The following is a 19,210-nucleotide window of genomic DNA, read 5'->3' as shown; positions in this document are numbered from 1 at the left end:
TGTAGGGTGCGAAAGTGAAAGGGGGCGAACGTGCATGGGGGCGAACGTGAATGGGCGCGAACGGACCCGGATTCATTTCGTACTAAGTCTGTATTATGTGGTAATATGCATTGTGTATAAGTTTCATAACATTTGGTTGAGGCAAACTAAAATAAGAAAACGGAAACAAAAAATTTGTACTTGATCTTAGTTTTGTGGTAATGAATATTGTGTATAGGTTTCATAATGTTTGGTTGGGACAAACTTCAGTTACAGAATGGAAACTAAAAATTTTGCAATCTTTCGATTTATAAAGGGGCATAACTCAATAATGGTTAAAGTGACACTACCCAAATTCAACTAGATCTGTGTTTTATCAGTGGAAGTCAAAATTAAACATTGCATTGTATAAAACATTGATTGTAGTTGATTCAACTATAATCATGGACAAAGGAAGATAACTCCAATTTTAAAAATAACTTGATATTAAGAAGAAAATAAAAATTTTGCAATTTTTCCATTTATAAAGGGACATAACTCTAGAACAGTTAAAGTGTCGCCACCAAAATTCAAACTTGATCTGTGTTTTGTGGTAATAAGCATTGTACATAAGTTTCATAACATTTGGTTGAGGCAAACTTAAGTAAAAGAACGGAAACTAAAAATTTTGCAATTTTTCCTTTTATAAAGGGGCATAACTCTAGAACAGTTGAAGTGACGCCACCAAAATTCAAACTTGATCTGTGTTTTGGGGTTATAAGCATTGTATATAAGATTCATAACATTTGGTTGAGGCAAACTTAAGTTAGAGAACAGAAACTAAAAATTTTACAATTTTTCCATTTATAAAGGGCCATAACTCTAGAACTGTTAAAGTGACACCACCAAAATACAAACTTGATCTGTGTTTTGTGGTAATCAGCATTGTGTATAAGTTTCATATCATTTGGTTGAGGCAAACTCAAGTTAGAGAACGGAAACTAAAAATTTTACAATTTTTCCATTTATAAAGGGGGATAACTCTAGAACGGTTAAAGTGACGCCACCAAAATTCAAACCTGATCTGTGTTTTGTGGTAATAAGCATTGTGTATAAGTTTCATAACATTTGGTTGAGGCAAACTCAAGTTAGAGAACGGAAACCAATTTCGGGACGTACAGACGGACATACGTACGTACGTACAGACAGACAAGGGTAAAACTTAATGACCCCACCGCTACGGCGGGGACATAAAAAAAATGTGGAAAACTGATTATTTGAGTGAATTTTCTAAGTCCAAGGACCATAACTCAGCACAAAATCATCAGACCGGAACAAAAATTGAACTTGATCTGTAACTTGTCATGATAAAACAATATACAAAATATCAAATCAATATCTTCAAGCACGAATAAAATAAATGGGGAATGTGTCCATGGGACAGATGATGTTCCCGGTTGCATATCATATAAAATTTTAAAATGACATTACTAATGAACAGTAAAAGTGACACTACCCAAATTTGTACTTGATCTGAGTTTTGTGGTATTAAGTATTGTGTACAAGTCTCATAACATTTGGTTGAAACTAAGTTAAGTTAGAGAACAGAAACGAAAAATTCAGCAATTTTTCCATTTGTAAACAGGCATAACTCTAGAACGGTAAAAGTGACACCACCAAAATTCAAACTTGATCTGTATTTTGTGCTAATTAGCATTGTGTACAAGTTTCATAACATTTGGTTGAGGCAAACTAAAGTTAGAGAACGGAAACAGAAAATTCAGCAATTTTTATGTTTATAAAGGGGCATAACTAAAGACAGTTACAAATGATGCCACCCTATTTCATACTTCATCTGTACTATGTTGTAATAACAGTGTGTATACGTTTCATAACATTTGGTTCAGACAACTAAAGTTAGAAAACGGAAACGAATAAAAATATTCAGCAATTTTTTCTATTTGTAAAGGGGCATAACTCTAGAACTGTTTTAGTGACGCCACCAAAATTCAAACTTGATCTGTGTTTTGTGGTAATAAGCATTTTGTACAAGTTAGAGAACGGAACCAACTTTGGGACGTATGGACAGACATACAGACGGACAAGGGTAAAACTTAATGCCCCCTCCGCTACGGTGGGGGCATAAAAAGTATGGAAAACAATTTGACAAACTGACGGATGGACAGACAGACAGATGGAGTGCAAACCTAAAGTCCCCTTCGACTATGTCGGTAGGGGACTAAAAACAAAATTTTTAAATCCTGCCTTCCTAAAATACTGTCCAATGCCTTCCTGTATTAACATTATATAAACACATACATGTATAAAATATTTTTATTCAACTGAAAGATCTCTGGTTTTCTGTTGATCAATGATTATCAAATGAAAAGTAGTTGCATAAATAAATAAACATTTCATTGAAATGAGCAATATGACATATCTTACATGTAATTAAACATACAAGTATTAACAATAACTATCAACTTTACAAATCTGACAAATATTAAAATTTGACACACTATTGTACAATATTTTCAATCATTTTCTCTAAAAACCACTCTCCATCATTAGAGTTTTATATAAGCATGATCCAGTTGAACCATGCATTCAAATTTTAGCTTACAATACATGTCATGACTGGGCATATGGTGCACAACTATTTCTTAATGTCTCTCATAGCCTTCATATCAATTGTTCAAATAAATACATCATACCACTGTATAATTTGCATATAAACAATATTTGTTTATACCAAGAGGACAGCATGAAATATAAAATATTAAAAGGAAGCAAAAATGCTGCAACCTTTATAGAAAGAAATTTTTATTAAATCCCCAGACAGATTTACAACAAATTCCACTACATTTTCACAGTCAAAAATGCTCAGTAGCAACAATTGGCACTAGTTAAAATGAACATGTCTGTCTTTAAAATACTCCTCATTCATAAACCAGATAGCAGCAGTTCCCTGAGTTGATGCAGTTCCTGTATGAACTGGACTTCCATATTCTCTAGCCTTCTTTCTTATTTCAATCCACATGTCTTTGAAACCTTAAATAAATAGCAAAAACAATTAATTTATCTACATATACCGTAGAAAGGCTTGTATAGTTCGCAGTGGTACATAGTCCGCACCCCCTTCTCCCCACGAAATTTTAGGTAAAAAAACTTTTTGTAACTGTTAGAAAAGGTCTAATGAAACTCCGGTAATTTCAAATCCTGTGCGGTCGTTTGCGGTATTTTCTTGGAAAAACCTGTTTTCCATCATCAAACAGAAGCTGAAACTGCTTGTTAATGATTCTAGAACGCTTCATGATTGTTGAAATAAGTTTAATTCACTTAAAAAACAATTTAGAAACTTGTGTATGTTTAAACAGGAAGTTTAAAAAGCACGTGTAAAAGAAGAAATTAACCGGTGAGAGTCGAAATCCGTACATAACAGATATCACTATAATACGACTTTGAAAGTAAAACAGTTCCATCCTTTTGTAAAACAGTCTTTAATATATCTATCACATTAATGTTTGAAGGGTCTTAAGCTAATACAAACCATATTAGTCAGTATGAAACACCAAAACGGAACGAACAATAACCGATTTCGTTTTGTAGTTTACAAATTCTAAGCTGGTTTACGGTTGTCTTTTTCACTATGTTTGTATCGTTTCAATCGAGCAGATACCAGTTTATTTCAACCAATGCATTGAAAAGAAACAAGAAATTTGTAATGAAAGGTTTAGTTTTTATATTTATCAGTATTAATTTGATATTGAATAGAAATAACTTATTAATATGGATGAGTTAAAATTATTAGTTTGAAAAATGATGAGCGCCCTCTACAATAGAAATAACAAAGATGGCGGAACGTAAACAAACCACCTCGACCGCGAAATTGAAATTTTTCTCTTATTTCTTGCTTATTGTACTCTATAGTCCGCACCCCGTCTGGAAGGTCCAATTTTGGAGAATAAAACCGCGGACTATACAAGCCTTTCTACGGTATAATACTTGCAAAGATTTTAAAAAATACACACTCCATATCAGTTTAAGAAAGATTCCATCATTCTGATTGGTAGACAACAATCATGTAGTGTTTTATATACCAATACATTGCAACATCAATGACTGTAAGTGATCTCCTTAAGAATATGTAGGAATATTTAGAACAAAAACCTTGATTTGACTTACGATTTCCTGGTACTACTATAAAAAGTAAATGCTTCCTTTACAAAATTAAGGGCGTTAAAAGTTTCACACGCATTTTTATGCTTTTGTTCCACTTGTACACCCAAAAATAATTACAAATAGAAGCTTTCAATTCTAGAAAATTAACATGCATTACAAAGAGAGAAAATTGTTTCGAATGCACATGAAACCTATTCCTCATTTTACAATAACAGCATGTCAAAAAATACCATTGAAAAGTGAAAGAAATTTTCATTGAACTCTTTTCCTAAAAATCTTGAAATGAGGATTCACTGTGTAGCATCAACATCGGATATAGATACACCTGAAGTTTTGGAAAAAACCAAAGTGAAGTCAGGTAAGGTCAAACTTCTTTTTTTCATTATATTGTACAATTTGCTGACAAGTCAAGTTTTGTGATACCAATTCTTAATAATGAAGCTAATATTTAGGGCATATAATGATCCTTTGTTGGCTTTCTCTCTCTTCAAATTGTCAGAATCAGAACTGGAAAAACCTGTTCAAAGAAGCATGTGACGAGTTCAAACTTGTTAAAACACAATTGATCAGACGTTTTGGAAGAACAAAGTTAAATCATATTTAAGCTTGAACAACACTGTCTTTCGAAATAACTACTGCTTTCACAGAGAAATTCAAGTAAGTAAAGAGGATAAATTGTACGGCAAATATTATTTTACTGTACTGTACGGGAAATAGAATAGATACTTTTTGCTATCAGTGTTTGTTACCTATATCCGGTGGTGATGCTACACAGTGGGATTTGTCTTACTAACATATACTCAAGTTTATACTTTTCAAGTTTTTGAAAAATATCATTTTTTTGCTGCCAAAAAAAACAACCTACAATTTTAAACATAAAAAAATATCCAGAATTATATGACTTGCCTCTTCATAAATTGTCCACGCCATTGCTGCCATAAGAGTTCTTCTTAAAGCTCTTGGAACAATTCCACGTAAGAAACCATTAAATCCATCCTTCTACAAAACAAAACAAGGATTTAATAAGAGTTTATTCATATTTTACAATGACATTCAACATACATGTAGGCAAAACTTTTATTTTCACAATATTTGCTACACTCAGGTCTTCAGTCCAGTAAATTTTTCTGGAAAGGTCTCCCATATATGTTTAAAGAAATTTTATGAAAGACTGAACTAGGTACTCCAATCTGATCAGGGATTGTTTGTAATTGATAACATTTTTCCAAGTAATCCACAATTATCTGTAATCTTTAAAAAATTCGATTACATGTAATCACAATTGAATCGATTACAGCCAAAAATATCATGTGATCATCGATTATTTTAGATTACATTTCAATCAATTTAGTAATTATATTTGATGAAATAGATCCTAGTTAAAATGCCAAGACAAATGCATGTACCCTTCAGTTTATAGTGCAGTTAAAATAGAATGTATAAATATGTACAAATATGGTTAAAAGACTATTTTGCAACTTTTGTGTGCAGTTATATTTGCTACTGTTGAACAATGGACAAAAATGTGAAATTAATTATTGCAATTTCAGGAAAAGCTGTATACAAAATAAAAATAAGATGTTTAGTGATTGACAATGAGATAACTAATGATTCGATTGATTGATTTTTGGTGTTTTAACGCCACTTTTAAGCACCGCTTTTGGGCTATTTCGTGGCGGCCAGTTTTTATTGGTGGAGGAAGCCTGAGTGCCCAGAGAAAACCACCATCCTTCGTAGGAAAACTGACAATCCTAGTCAATTAAGACCGGATCAGTTTTTGATAGGAACTTCTCTCTCTATAAAAGGAGGAAGAGTCCATGGGAAACAAATGCCCCGGTTGTGAACTTACTGCAAATTCAGCGATTTTTCAATTCATAAAAAGACAAAACTCGAGAACAGTGAAAGTGATGCCACCTTAATTCGAACTTGATCTGTTTAGTGGAAATAAGCATTGTGTACAAGTTTCATTATATTTGGTTGAGGCAAACTTGTTAGATTGCAGATATGGCGACTTTAGCATTTTTTCCATTTATAAAGGGACATAACTTATAATTGTTGAAAGTGACGCCACCCACATTCGAACTTGATCTGTGTTTAGTTGTAATAAGCATTGTGTATAAGTTTCATAACATTTGGTTGAGGCAAACTAAAGTTAAAGAACAGAAACTAATTTTGGGACATTAGGACGTACAAGGGTAAAACTTTATGCCCCCTTTCTATAAATTTTAAAGTGCAGAATTTGAACTTTTTTTGTTATTTAAGCTGATTTTTATCTCTTTTTAATAAATATATTTACCTGATAAATAATTTGGATTGTCTGTTTTAGCTTCTTGTATTTGAGTGGCTCTAGTTGCATATGAGTTTTAACAACATCAGCAGGTTGTGTGATCATTGATGCCATCATCCCAGCTGCAACCCCAGACATGAAGTGATAGGCAGGAAGTAATTTCTCATTTTTAATATCTGGAAAAGAAAACAGAAGCCAGGGCTAAGCGCTTTCTGTTCCCAATTTCCATGATGGTATATACATCTGCTAGTTTTGCATATATGCATTTTCAAAACATGAAGACTAGCCTTTGGAAGAACCATGTCCAGATTTTTTTTCTTCCAAAAATTACAAATATAAATTTACTCAAGTTATTCCCCCTTCTAACAGCTTCCAAAATCACAAAATGTTCTTTTCACATATTCAAAATTAATTCATGGTTTTTTCCATAGGCTAGACTGTCTTGCAGGACATCTCTGGACAAGCTGTCAAAATCTAAATGAAACAAAGCATGCTATTTTAATTCCTCATTTTTTACTGCCACAAAATGTGACATATTTTGAATAAAATTGGTTCATCTAAAAAGGAAAGGGATTATATAGATATATACATATTTCAAAACTCTAATAAATCTTTTTCACCTGCAGATAAAACAATCTTCTCAAGTTACTGTGACAATCAACTTAACACAACTGATAAGATAAAATTAAAAAAAAAAAAAAATTTTAAAAATTACTCTTTACTTAGAAATAACAATGCTATTTCTTAAGCTTTTGAAAAATTTAAAGAGAGTTAAGATACCAAAATTTCTTAACCTGTGATTTCAACTGATCATACTTCTTGCAGAAGGCTACGAAAACAGGAAGGAAAATCTTGAAACTTGCGATTTCATTCCTGCTTTCCACAAAACAATTTGATATGTGTGTATTAAATCAAGAACATGCATTTTCACTCTAATGCAAAGTTTTATTCTGGTATTGGAAATTTCTACACAAGACAATTGCAGTATGCAGAACTTGCTTATCCTAAATGTCGTCTTTTTGTTTCAAATCTCAACACGGTTCCGAAGATATTTTTCGACAGCGTGCAAATCTTTTTCTTAGTAATCTGACATATTCTGAAAAACTAAGTAGACACACGAATGAAGGCTTTATATTTTGTTTTTATTGGTTGTTAGTCGCTTTTCCTCTTCGTGATTTTTTTTCCCACTATAAACCGGTTTCAAGTCCATCTTTTTTTTATTGGTTGCTTGACTTGCTAATCCACTCGTTTAATTTTTTTTTTCAAATAAAATAAACATGCAAATAGTCTCACTTTGTTTCCTTAAAGAAAATAGGACTTTTTTGTTCCTCATTCTTCAAACAAACATAGTAAGTATACAAACACCTCCTGCAAGAGAAAGATGATACTATTTTTCATTTAGACAATTAATCTTTTCAACAGTAATATTTGTTGAATTGTACAGTACCCTAAAAATTCATGCCATCTTGTTTCGTCTATCAAGTGAAAAAGGTTGCACAAACTTGAGCTCTGAAATATGCAAGACAAACAAAAATATTTAAGATTAATTCCCTTTCTGAAAAGCATGGATTTGGAGTCCAAGAGAAGTTACTGCAAGACAAACCAATCTACCTGCTATTAATATGGAAACGGACTTTTTACCTCTTTCATCTCTTGGACTCTGCAGCTAGTAGGAGGAAAATCTATAATAAAATACATATAAAAAAACAGGCAATTAGTGAGGTGTTTTATTTGACTACCAATTAAACGGCAGCCCTGTGGAAAGTTAATTTTCTTGCGATATTTTAAATTTAGCAAATGTAAATAACAGATAGAACAATTTTTAATCTTATAATTTTTATTAAATTTGAAAAATGGTCAACAGAGACAAATTTCCAAAATATTTAATAATTTAAAAAAAAATTATTTTATTTTTAAAATATGTAAAATTAAGAATCATACATTACAATGAAGCAACATTTTGAAACCTTTAGTTCATAAAAACTTATTTAAGCATTCAAGACCTTTAAATACATTACAATGAAGAAACATTTTGAAACCTTTAGTTCATAAAACTTATTTAAGCATTCAAGACCTTTTAGGTTTATAAATTTTGTCCTAACACTTTTGGATTTTTCAAAAAGATTATAATATAAAGAAAAACACAGCAATTTTTTTTTTAAACAATTCCTTAACAATATTTTATGGCAATATTAGATGCAATTTTTTAAGACATTTAAAAGAAACATCCCTGAATAATTTATGCAAATATAGGTAAAGTTATGTTAATGTAGAGAAACCATTAACTAGTTACACTTACTTCCACTAATTGAACTCTTTAGTTGAGAGTAAAACATGAAGTAGAGCCCAGAAAAGGGCACATCCCTTGCCAGTGTTGGAGACAGACCAGAAAACAGAGCTGAAAAAAAAATGCAAATCAAAATAAATATTATTTTTTCACATATATAAAGAAATAATGTACTTGCAATCAACTATGGATACAAAGTCTGAAAATTGTGAATCTAAAATTTAAATTAAATGTTTATACAACATGAACAATGTCAAAAATATACTCTACATGTGTTTTTTTTATAAACTTGCATTGCTAAAAAAGATTTCCAAGTCGTCAACATCAAAATCCCCATCTTCATCTCTTAACCTTATTATGGCCACGGCACAAAGTGGTTGGGCCATATAGTTTTACCCTTATCTGTTATTCCGCAACAAATAGTTTTATAGACTTTTTTCTAAATTACTTCACATATAAGGCTGATTTTTAGTATGCGAGTCTACTATGATGAGTTACAGATTGAGTTTGCGTTTAAATCTGCTCCACTGATTTGTGCCGTAATTACAGGCTTTGGATTTGGAAGATTTATGAAAATAACAGTTATACAGATTTTCATTCTCAAATTTCCACTTCACCTGTATCTTGGCATTGCACAAGGTCATGTTTTTCTCTGACTGTTTATGATGTCTTTACACTAAATCCATTAGATGTTGGATGTGAACTGATTGATATTAGAGTCTTAGATGCATGATTTTTTTATTAGTTGTTATTGGATTTGAAATAGCTGTCAGTACTCTCAGATCTGTACTTGGTGTCTATTTTGTTGTAGGGATGTATAAGTACCCTGCAACATCCGGTGTGTTTTTGTTTGATGTATTTGTATTTTGTATCAATGAGTTAAGCCCTTTTCAACTAATTTTTATAGTTTTTTCTCAAGTTGTACAGTTAAACCACTGTCCCAGGTTAGGGGAGAGTTGGCATCTAACCCCACCACATTCTATATGTGCCTGTCCCACGTCTGGAGCCTGTAATTCAGTGGTTTCGTTTGTTCCTGTATATCATATTTGTTTTTCGTTCATTATTTTGTACATAAATCAGGCTTGTTTGATTGTTTTATATTTGTCATTTCGTTGCCTATGCTGTATGGGTTTTGCTCATTGTTGAAGGCAGTATGGTGACCTGTAGTTATAATAAAGTTCTATGTCATTTGGCAATTATACCACTTCTTATTTTTTATATTGAAGCTTTTTTTGCGAATAGGGCCATTTGTATGTAGTTTTATACTTACTTTTAACACCTTCTGTTTTAATAATATTGTTAAGAGCACCAAACATACTGCTGTAATTAAATTTTCCACTCTGAAATACATATAATAATACTACTTATAAAGCACACTGTTTAGGATTTATGAATATAACATATATAAGGTTAATCATCAATTAATAAATGGGGAATGTGTCCAAGGGACACAGATGATGCCCCCGCTTGCATATAACGTTATAAAGGGACATAACTCAAGAACAGGGTGCTACCCAAATTTATACTTAATCTGAGTTTTGTGGTAATAAGCATTGTGTATAAGTTTCATTACATTTGGTTGAGACAAATTTAAGTTCGAGAAGGGAAACGAAAAATTTTTCCATTTGTAAAGGGGCATAACTCTAGAAAAGTAAAAGTGGAGCCTTTGAAATTCAAACTTGATCAGTGTTTTGTGGCAATAAGCATTGTGTATAAGATTCATAACATTTGGTTGAACCAACTAAAGTTAGAGAACGGAAACCAATTTGGGGACGTATGGATGGATGTACAAGGGTAAAATTTAATGCCCCCTCTGCTACGGATGGGGCTTAAAAAATTGAAACACTGGATACATGACACCAAGTTTGTGGTTACTTTTTTAAATGAATTCATAATATATCCTTTCATAAATTGAATGACTTACAATTTTTTACACTTCTAAATCATTGCTCATAAAGATGTTTCTTACCTCAAATCTGGTCTTCAACACTGTAAAAGGCATAACTGTTATTCCTGAGGTGGCCCTGGCAACTGCTCCAATCAAAACTGATTTCAAAGGGTTGGGTTTCTTTCCCTTTTCTTCAAATTTTCCTTTTAAGGCTGTAATTCCAGAAAAGTAGATGGCAATGCCAGGGACTCCTCTTGAGATGGACTGAGAGAAGAAAAAGAAAATATTAGTTCAATAGTTAAACAACTACAGATAATTTTTTTACTTCTAACTACGATAAAGTAAATGAGACATGTTATTCAAAACTACTACGGATGATGTGATTTTTTACTACTATTTAGGTTAAGGTAGTGTTTCTTTGTACAAAAGATAAATCAGTGACCACTGAATCAGCAGTCATAACTTACATATATATCAAACACTATGTTCAGAATACAAGTTTCGTGTTGCCCAATCCAGAATGTTTTACAGGGTTATATCAAAATGCTCCGCTGGTCGCAGCTTGATACGAACGCAGAGGTCTAACCCTGAACAGTTGGGGCAAGTATGGACACAACATTCAAGCTTGATACAGCACTGAATTTGGATTGTGATTAAATATTTGACACAGCATAGGTTTCTGACACACAATGAATGTGGTCTAAGAACTTAAAATTTTTTAATTTACCTATTCAAACCATATCACTATTATTTGCTTTTATATATAAATCAGAAATAACCAATTTAAAATCGAAAATTTTAAAGAAAAAAAAAAAACTCAATCCCAGCCTTCCCTTTGTGGTATGGTACCTTGCAGTACAATTTCAGAGAGATCCATACACTTGAACACAAGTTATTGTCTGGAAACTAGAAAAATGCTTGTTTTTAGGCCCCTTTTTGGCCCCAAATTCCTAAACGTTTAGGGCAATTACCCCCAAACTCAAACCCAGCTTTTCCTTTGTGATATGGAACCTTGTAGTACAATTTCATAAAGATCCATACATTTACACACAAGTTATTGTCCTGAAACTAGAAAAATGCTTGTTTTTTTACCCTTTTTGGCGCCCAATTTTTTGCCCCTAATTCCTAAAATTTTGAGGCAATTACCCCCAAAATCAATCCCAGCCTTCCCTTTGTAGTATGGTACCTTGCAGTACAATTTCAGAGAGATCCATACACTTGAACACAAGTAATTGTCTGGAAACTTAGAAAAATGCTTATTTTTGGCCCCTTATTCCTCAACGTTTAGGCAATTACCCCCAAACTCAATTCCAGCTTTCCCTTTGTGATATGGAACCTTGTAGTTCAATTTCAGAAAGATCCATACACTTACACACAAGTTATTGTCATGAAACTAGAAAAATGCTTGTTTTTTGCCCCTTTTTTCGTCCCTAATTCCTAAAATTTTGAGGCAATTACCCCCAAAATCAATCCCAGCATTCCCTTTGTGATATGGAACCTTGTGGTACAATGTCAGAGAGATCCATACACTAACACACAAGTTATGTCTGGAAGTTACAAAAATGCTTATTTTTGGCCCCTAATTCCTTAACTGTTGGTACCATAACCCCCAAAATCAATCCCAACCTTCCCTTTGTAGTATTGAACCTTATGGTAAAATTTCATAGAGATCCATTCACTTAAACTAAAGTTAGAGTGCGAAAACCAATGTGTCTTCGGATGACAACGCCAACGTCATACCAATTTACGACCGCAAATTTTTTTTGCGGTCGTATAAAAATGAGTTGGAAAAGAGCAACCCTTAACAAGTTTTCATTTTGGACTGTGCAAGATTTGACTTAAGATAACAAAAAATAAAATTTAGTCATAAATGATACTTACAGGAACAAGACCTTTCCATAAACCTCTCATAGTGTCTTTTTGTACAACATTGCAAAAGATGGTGACCATTCCTACTCGTCCTCTGAAAAACACATTTTTTTTCTTAATATAAAATTATAATAAATGGTTTTCTACATCAATCTTAACATAACAATCTGAAGTAACAAAAAAGATGTTACATAAATTTGACAATTCCTCTGTCAGAGCTAAGTTGTTCACAAATTGTTCTTTTTCTGATATCATATTAAATCAATTGTGACCATGGTGAAATTGTTAGTTTGTAAATAATTGATATGGTACTTCTTGTGTGCATGATTGAAAGTAAAACTTGTGTTCCTTCCAAAATTTTTAACAATTAATTATGTTTAAAGATTTTTTTAAAGGATCAATACAATTAGTAAAATTAAACTGTTCCAACTGTTTTTTTGCCAAAAGATAACCATTGTAATATAATGTGTATACTGTAAATTCAGAAATTATGGTGATCATTTTTATTGTGATTTTAGAAGAGACTTTGATGAAAGATTAAATTTTACAATTTCAGATATTATGCATCAGACTGCGAGTTATTATTACTGCGATACTCATCCACTGGCATTATTCACATTAATAAAAACTTTGCAATAATTTCTTAATTTACAGTTTTCAAAATTTGAAACAAAGTACATCTGTTCATTCTATTCTATAAATATTTGAGTCTGCCACCCTAGCTGTTAAAGTTTTAATTGGACTAACAAGTATTTGCAAAACTTTGATTAGACACATAATAACATGTTGGAATATTGGTTCTTCAGACTAGTAGTTGGAAACTGTTTTGGTGCAGACTTTTATCTGAAATATTGATTTCTCATATTCTTCTTTTTCTTCCGATAAGAGGCCACCATCAACTGGTTGACTATTCTGCCACATTTTTTGGAGTGAGCGCATGAATTATTTTTGAAATTTAATAAAAAAAAATTTAATATATATACATGTACAGGTGCAATTAAAAACATGTCATATATTATATTCTATTTAAATATTTTCGGTGTTTGTGTACACTTTTTAAAACCTAGTTATCAACTGATTATATATAAAGGACATTTTAATATCTTACCCAACATTTACTGAAACTTGTAAACGGGTTTTGACCAGGTCTAATGGCTGGAACAGTAGTGTTGAACATGTTCCACTGAACATTCCACACATGAAGGATTTCACAACTGGTGACTGAAAAATAATATTTAGTCTGATAAATATTATACAATTAATCAATAATGCTTTTTTGTAAGTACTCAAGACTCGATTCATAAAAGTTTTAAAGGGTAATAAATTGTACAAATAGCACCTTGGAAAGAATACAAAGAGTTATCTCCACTTGATGTGCCGCCTTGCAATGTCGTAGGTAGGCGTCTCAGAAAAACCTAAATAACAGACGTCAGAATTATTGGACTAGTGCCAAGGAAAACTTAACACCAATCAACGTGTGACCCATCGATTCTTATTATTTATCGTCAACATTAGAAATATTCTTACACAATAAGTACAAATATTGCATGGTGTTTACAGCCGATTAATGTGTATATAGAACAAAATATGTCCAGTGTTTTTCCTAGACCCTAAAAATAAATTAAGTATTCGTGAAGATTGAGGACAATTTAAGACTTTCTTTATTGTTCATACTTGACACAAATAGGCGTCATAGACAAAGCAAATACAAAATATCATACAAAGGCTTCACCTGTCCCCAACCTCTCCCCCATTTTCAACGACAATATTAATACACAAAATTTAAACCTTACCGTTAATGCGGATTCCATTGCTGAAAGTTTTTAAGCAGATTGTGTATCAGTTTTGTTGAAACAGTTGCCCGACCGATTTTAACTAAATACGGTTTATTTAGGAACGGGGACGAACCCCAGCTTGTTTAAAACATGGTCCGAGAAAATCGTCTTTTGCGATTGAAAAATATAATCGCTTTGAAAAATAAAGACAAATAAATTCCTTAGAATGTAATCTGGCTTTATTAATATCTCCTCTGATAAATATTTTCACCAAAGACTCAGAAGGTTAACGAAGAAATTCTTTGATACACAAGTACTGTTCACTTCTCTGTTATGTTTGTTGATCTAACGTAAATTAGTGGCGCGGGGGTTAATATGTATATTCCTACGCAGTTTGGCTGCATGCCAAACATGTTTGAAGCAATGTTTACGTCATATTTTATGTTTACTGCTTGCAATATAATTATCATTGTTATTTTGTCTATAAAATATACAAAGGTTAGATTTTAATTCAGGCGAAAGGTACAATAATTTTATAAATAAAATTAACGGACTATATTTACATTGCAACTTTTTTAACAGTAAAGTAGTAAAGTAGTGCTCAATGAAACCACTTCTGACCAGTTTTAACTGCTTAGATATTTTAAATTCAATACACCTGATTTTAATTTCATTGTTATGTTAATGCAATATTTACTCTTATGTGGCTACTTTTATACCAGGTCATTGACAATACACACAGGCAATTACCATGAAACCTAAACTATGGAGCGCAATTGCGTCATCAAACAGAAAATCATTTCATAAATTTCGGAGGAGGACATTTAGCACATTGATAGGGCATTTGTTAAGCGAGAGAGAAAAATTCAACATTTTAGCGTTGAAGTATGACCCATTTTAGCACGAGATTTTTAACCCATTTTAGCGATAAGTGAAATTATCAATGCCCATTTTAGCCGGAAAAAAATTAATTGATCGTACACGTAGAATAAAAAGGACCAAGACAGCACAACATAAAAACTACTGCGTCGATTAAAATATGCCACTAACTACTGTGTAAAAGTTAACTCAAGTGTTCCCAGTCCGTTATACCCATACAGGAATATATATCCCAGAAGATATACGCTATGGGCTCTTGATATCATCCCTTTACAATACTGTATATACAACCCGGGACATACAATTGCAATAAGAACTATTTCTTCTGTTTATCTTGTCTAGATTGAAGTGCAGATTCATTCGATACTTTTTAGTTTGATATATATGTTGTTGTTTGTTATTTGATGATAGTTTCCAGAAAATCCATCACATATTGCACTTTTATTTCCTATTTATTTCATAAACATGTTTATTCAAATTGTACAACACTGCTGTACATTTGCAAGGACGTATGTTAGTTATACGTCCTCGACATTTAATTGTAATCAAATTGTAAATGCACTTAACTCAAACATTAAAAAAGCCAACAGAAATTACTGTTTGAGTATGGTTATTATCCAACAAGGTAGGTTTTCGCTAAAATGGGCTATCGCAAATACAGGTGAACGGATTAATCCGGCGCTAAAATGGGCTATCGCAAATACAGGTGAACGGATTAATCCCGCGCTAAAATGGGCTATCGCAAATACAGGTGAACGGATTAATCCCGCGCTAAAATGGGCTATCGCAAATACAGGTGAACGGATTAATCCGGCGCTAAAATGGGCTATCGCAAATACAGGTGAACGGATTAATCCCGCGCTAAAATGGGCTCTAATGTCTGCGCTAAATTGTCTCCTAGTAGTTTTGAATATTTCGCTAAAATGTCCTGCGCCCAATTTCACCTTAAATTTATTACTGCATGCCAAATTAAATGCATTCACTTGATAAATAAATCTGACACTAATTGATGCTTGTTGTTTATAAGCTTCTGTTTATAGGTTGATGATGCTAATATAAAGGTCGACAACAAGTACATAATGTATTATTACATTCCAGAGTTTGTTGTCATTTTCGTGTGATCATTAGTCATTGCATACGGTGTAGGTAAATGTTCGGGATACTTTTTGTAATTTTATTTTTAGGTCACCTGGTCCACGGGGTCAGTGTTAGATATTCTTATCATATATATTATGCGTCGTATCCTCTGCACCTTTGAAAATAAAAAAAAATAAAAAACAATAATTGTTAATGCTGGATGAGAGACCCTTTAACTTACAGTACACATAAGCAGCGTGTATTATATATAAACGTACTACCAGCGGGAATAATAACTGAAAGTCTTGATGGGGGTCTTCATTAAGTAGTCTTGAACTTTTTAGACCAATGCCATGTTTTTCTATTCTTTTCTATTGTTTTTTGTCCATTACTTTGTTAATCTTATTTTCTAAACCCATTTTTCTTTTTTTCTAGATTTGTTTACCCATTTTTCTATATTCTTTACCCCCCCCCCCCCCCCATTAATATCTATTCTGTAAACCCCCAATCAGACACTCATACTGTCCGGATTTTCAACAGGTGCGCTTGAGACCGAAATACATAAATCGTCAGGGTGGTGTAAAACCAAAAACTAAACGGAACAGACAGATTTTGTTTTCTTGAGGAAGTTATACTGCATGAAAGAAAAGTTCCTTAAGATAGTTATACTGTCATGAAATAAAAGTTCCTTGAGGGAGTTATACTGTCATGAAATAAAAGTTCCTTGAGGGAGTTATACTGTCATGAAAAGAAAGTTCCCCGAGGGAGTTATACTGTCCTGAAATAAAAGTTCCTTGAGGGAGTTTCCTGCGTAACTTCTGATTGGCGGGACGATTATGGATGACGTTGACAAATACGACTGAACCAACTAGTCTTTGATTTCTTCTTAATTATTCTTCCTTACAATTTACAGTAATTTATTATTTATCTTATACATTTTAGAGTCAGACAGGAATTCCGCCGGGTTATCTTAAGACGCATTAGTCGGTTTAGTTATACAAATGGTAATAAATACTATCGAAATCCTTTTGTTCTACTTAATATATAAAGAGGTTTAACGAATTAGATAAAATTGATGATATAACCTGAAGCATGAATGACGAACGTGATTTTGTCGTGAACAATAGAAACACATGCGTTGTGATTATAAGTTGTTGGTTATAGTTGTAAATTTATTGGTTTAACAACATTTTTGGAAATGTCACTTGCACCCCCCTCTCCCCCCCCCCCCCCAAAAAAAACAAAAATAAAAACCTTAAGAAATATATTTTTTTCAATGCCGCAGGGGGTTCGAACAGACCAAAGATTCTGGATATCCATTTTGGCATCTGAATCCCGATTTTACTTTATGACATACTAATTGTTGTTACGATCATTTTTTGGATATCAGACGACTTGTTCCAAATGTTTTGTGGAATCAAAATGTTCAGCTTCTCCTTCGAAACTAAAACGTGATGCAGAAGTGGATTCTATGCAAAATTATAATTTCTCTCGTACGAACGAATGAGGCAAAAATGTCTTTCAAAGTAGAACATTCTTATCGAATGTGAATATAGGAGGAAAACGAGAAACAAATGGACTAAACTTCAAGGTATATTCTATATACATGTGCTTTTCTTTATATATAAGAGATGGACTAAACTTCAAGGTATATTCTATATACACGTGATTTTCTTTATATATAAGGGTCTGGGTTGGAGTCTACAGTTCTGTAATTTTTTTTGTCAATTATTCTCTTTTCTTTATATTTAGCACCCAATTATTCTCTATTCTTGATTTTTGGTCCATTATTCTCTATTCTTTATTTTTACCACATTATTCTCTATTCTATAAAACCCATCCACATTCACATATATATAATATACTTGTTATTAAGGGGGAAATCTCCACATACGATTCACATTGGAATAATTGGCAATTGGTTGTCATAGCCCTGTCATGGAACGTGCACTGTCGACAATAGAAATGCCAATCTGCTACTGTATGATGTCTTTTAACAGCACGAAGATTGTCACTAGTGCAACAGAAACTGGTGGTTCTGCAACACTAGATTTCAGCCCAGGTTTTTGTTTGGGTTCGCCCAATCTTCAATTTTATTTGTAGTGCAAGTTTTGTGTACTGCATATTGTTCGTATTTTCGTCAGTTTATGCTTTCGGGAAAAATCGGGACTGTATATATTTGTCGATTTGTCCGTCCGTCTGTTAGACACATCTGGTGTACGGTCATGATATTTACTTCAGTATCCCTTATTGGACTTGAATGAAATTTATACAAATAGGAAATATAGAAGGTGAAGCCTGTTGATTGTGTCACGTGATCAATAGGTAAAAAGTGAAGGTCGCCGTAACCTATATAAACAGTGATGTTTGTGGAGAACTGGTTTCTGGATATTAACTTGAGTATTCCTTACAAAATTGGAATAAACATTATATCGAGGGAAGGTATAGGAAAGGGGGCGATGCTTGTTGTGTTATGGGATCAATAAGTCGGAGGTTAATATCACAGTTACACAATTTCTGGACAACACAACACTCAGACAACAAAGACAAATTAAAGATCAACGAAAGGACACATCTTAATTACTTACTAGAACAAGACATTTAAAAAAAAAATGCATAACCCATTATAATTCGTGGTTGTAAAACATGCAGGAATAACATACAAATTATAAGCAGGGGTCGTCAAGGATTTTTGAAAAGGCGGGGGTGGGGTGGGTGGGGGCCTAATTCCAGAAAAGTGAAGATACACATTTTTGGATGATTTTATGCTAAAATTTTACATAAATCGTGAGGAACATGACATTTAAAAAAAAAAATTGCGATAAAAATGGGGGGTTTACGCTCTTTACGCCCTACCTAGGATCCACCACTAATAAGTACAAAAATTGTATTTACTAGTACATTAAAACCTATGGATGCATTTAAAACACTCGACCGTAGATATCTATCTTATTTACACATAAAATACAACAACATGTCACTTTAAACGCTTTTCGTGCACTTAAAGG

At 32.7% G+C, this 19,210-nt stretch overlaps 1 protein-coding gene across 1 annotated transcript; it reads right to left on the bottom strand.

Moving 5' to 3' along the window:
- Window positions 1-2,278: 2,278 nt before the first annotated feature.
- On the bottom strand, window positions 2,279-14,610 carry LOC127708981 (mitochondrial glycine transporter B-like). The gene is made up of 9 exons (XM_052214228.1): window positions 14,265-14,610; window positions 13,580-13,692; window positions 12,484-12,565; window positions 10,684-10,866; window positions 9,985-10,054; window positions 8,727-8,825; window positions 6,437-6,603; window positions 5,047-5,139; window positions 2,279-3,009 (listed from the first exon to the last, which is right to left on the bottom strand). The coding sequence occupies exons 1-9, from the start codon at window positions 14,280-14,282 to the stop codon at window positions 2,983-2,985; spliced, it is 852 nt and encodes a 283-aa protein (XP_052070188.1). The 5' UTR covers window positions 14,283-14,610; the 3' UTR covers window positions 2,279-2,982.
- Between the last annotated feature and the right edge of the window lie 4,600 nt (window positions 14,611-19,210).

Source organism: Mytilus californianus, unplaced genomic scaffold, assembly GCF_021869535.1.
Source record: "Mytilus californianus isolate M0D057914Y unplaced genomic scaffold, xbMytCali1.0.p SCAF_7, whole genome shotgun sequence".
NCBI classification, from domain to species: Eukaryota; Metazoa; Mollusca; class Bivalvia; order Mytilida; family Mytilidae; genus Mytilus; species Mytilus californianus.
The sequence above is the reverse complement of the archived record's forward strand: the minus strand, read 5'-3'. Positions and strand labels throughout refer to the sequence as shown.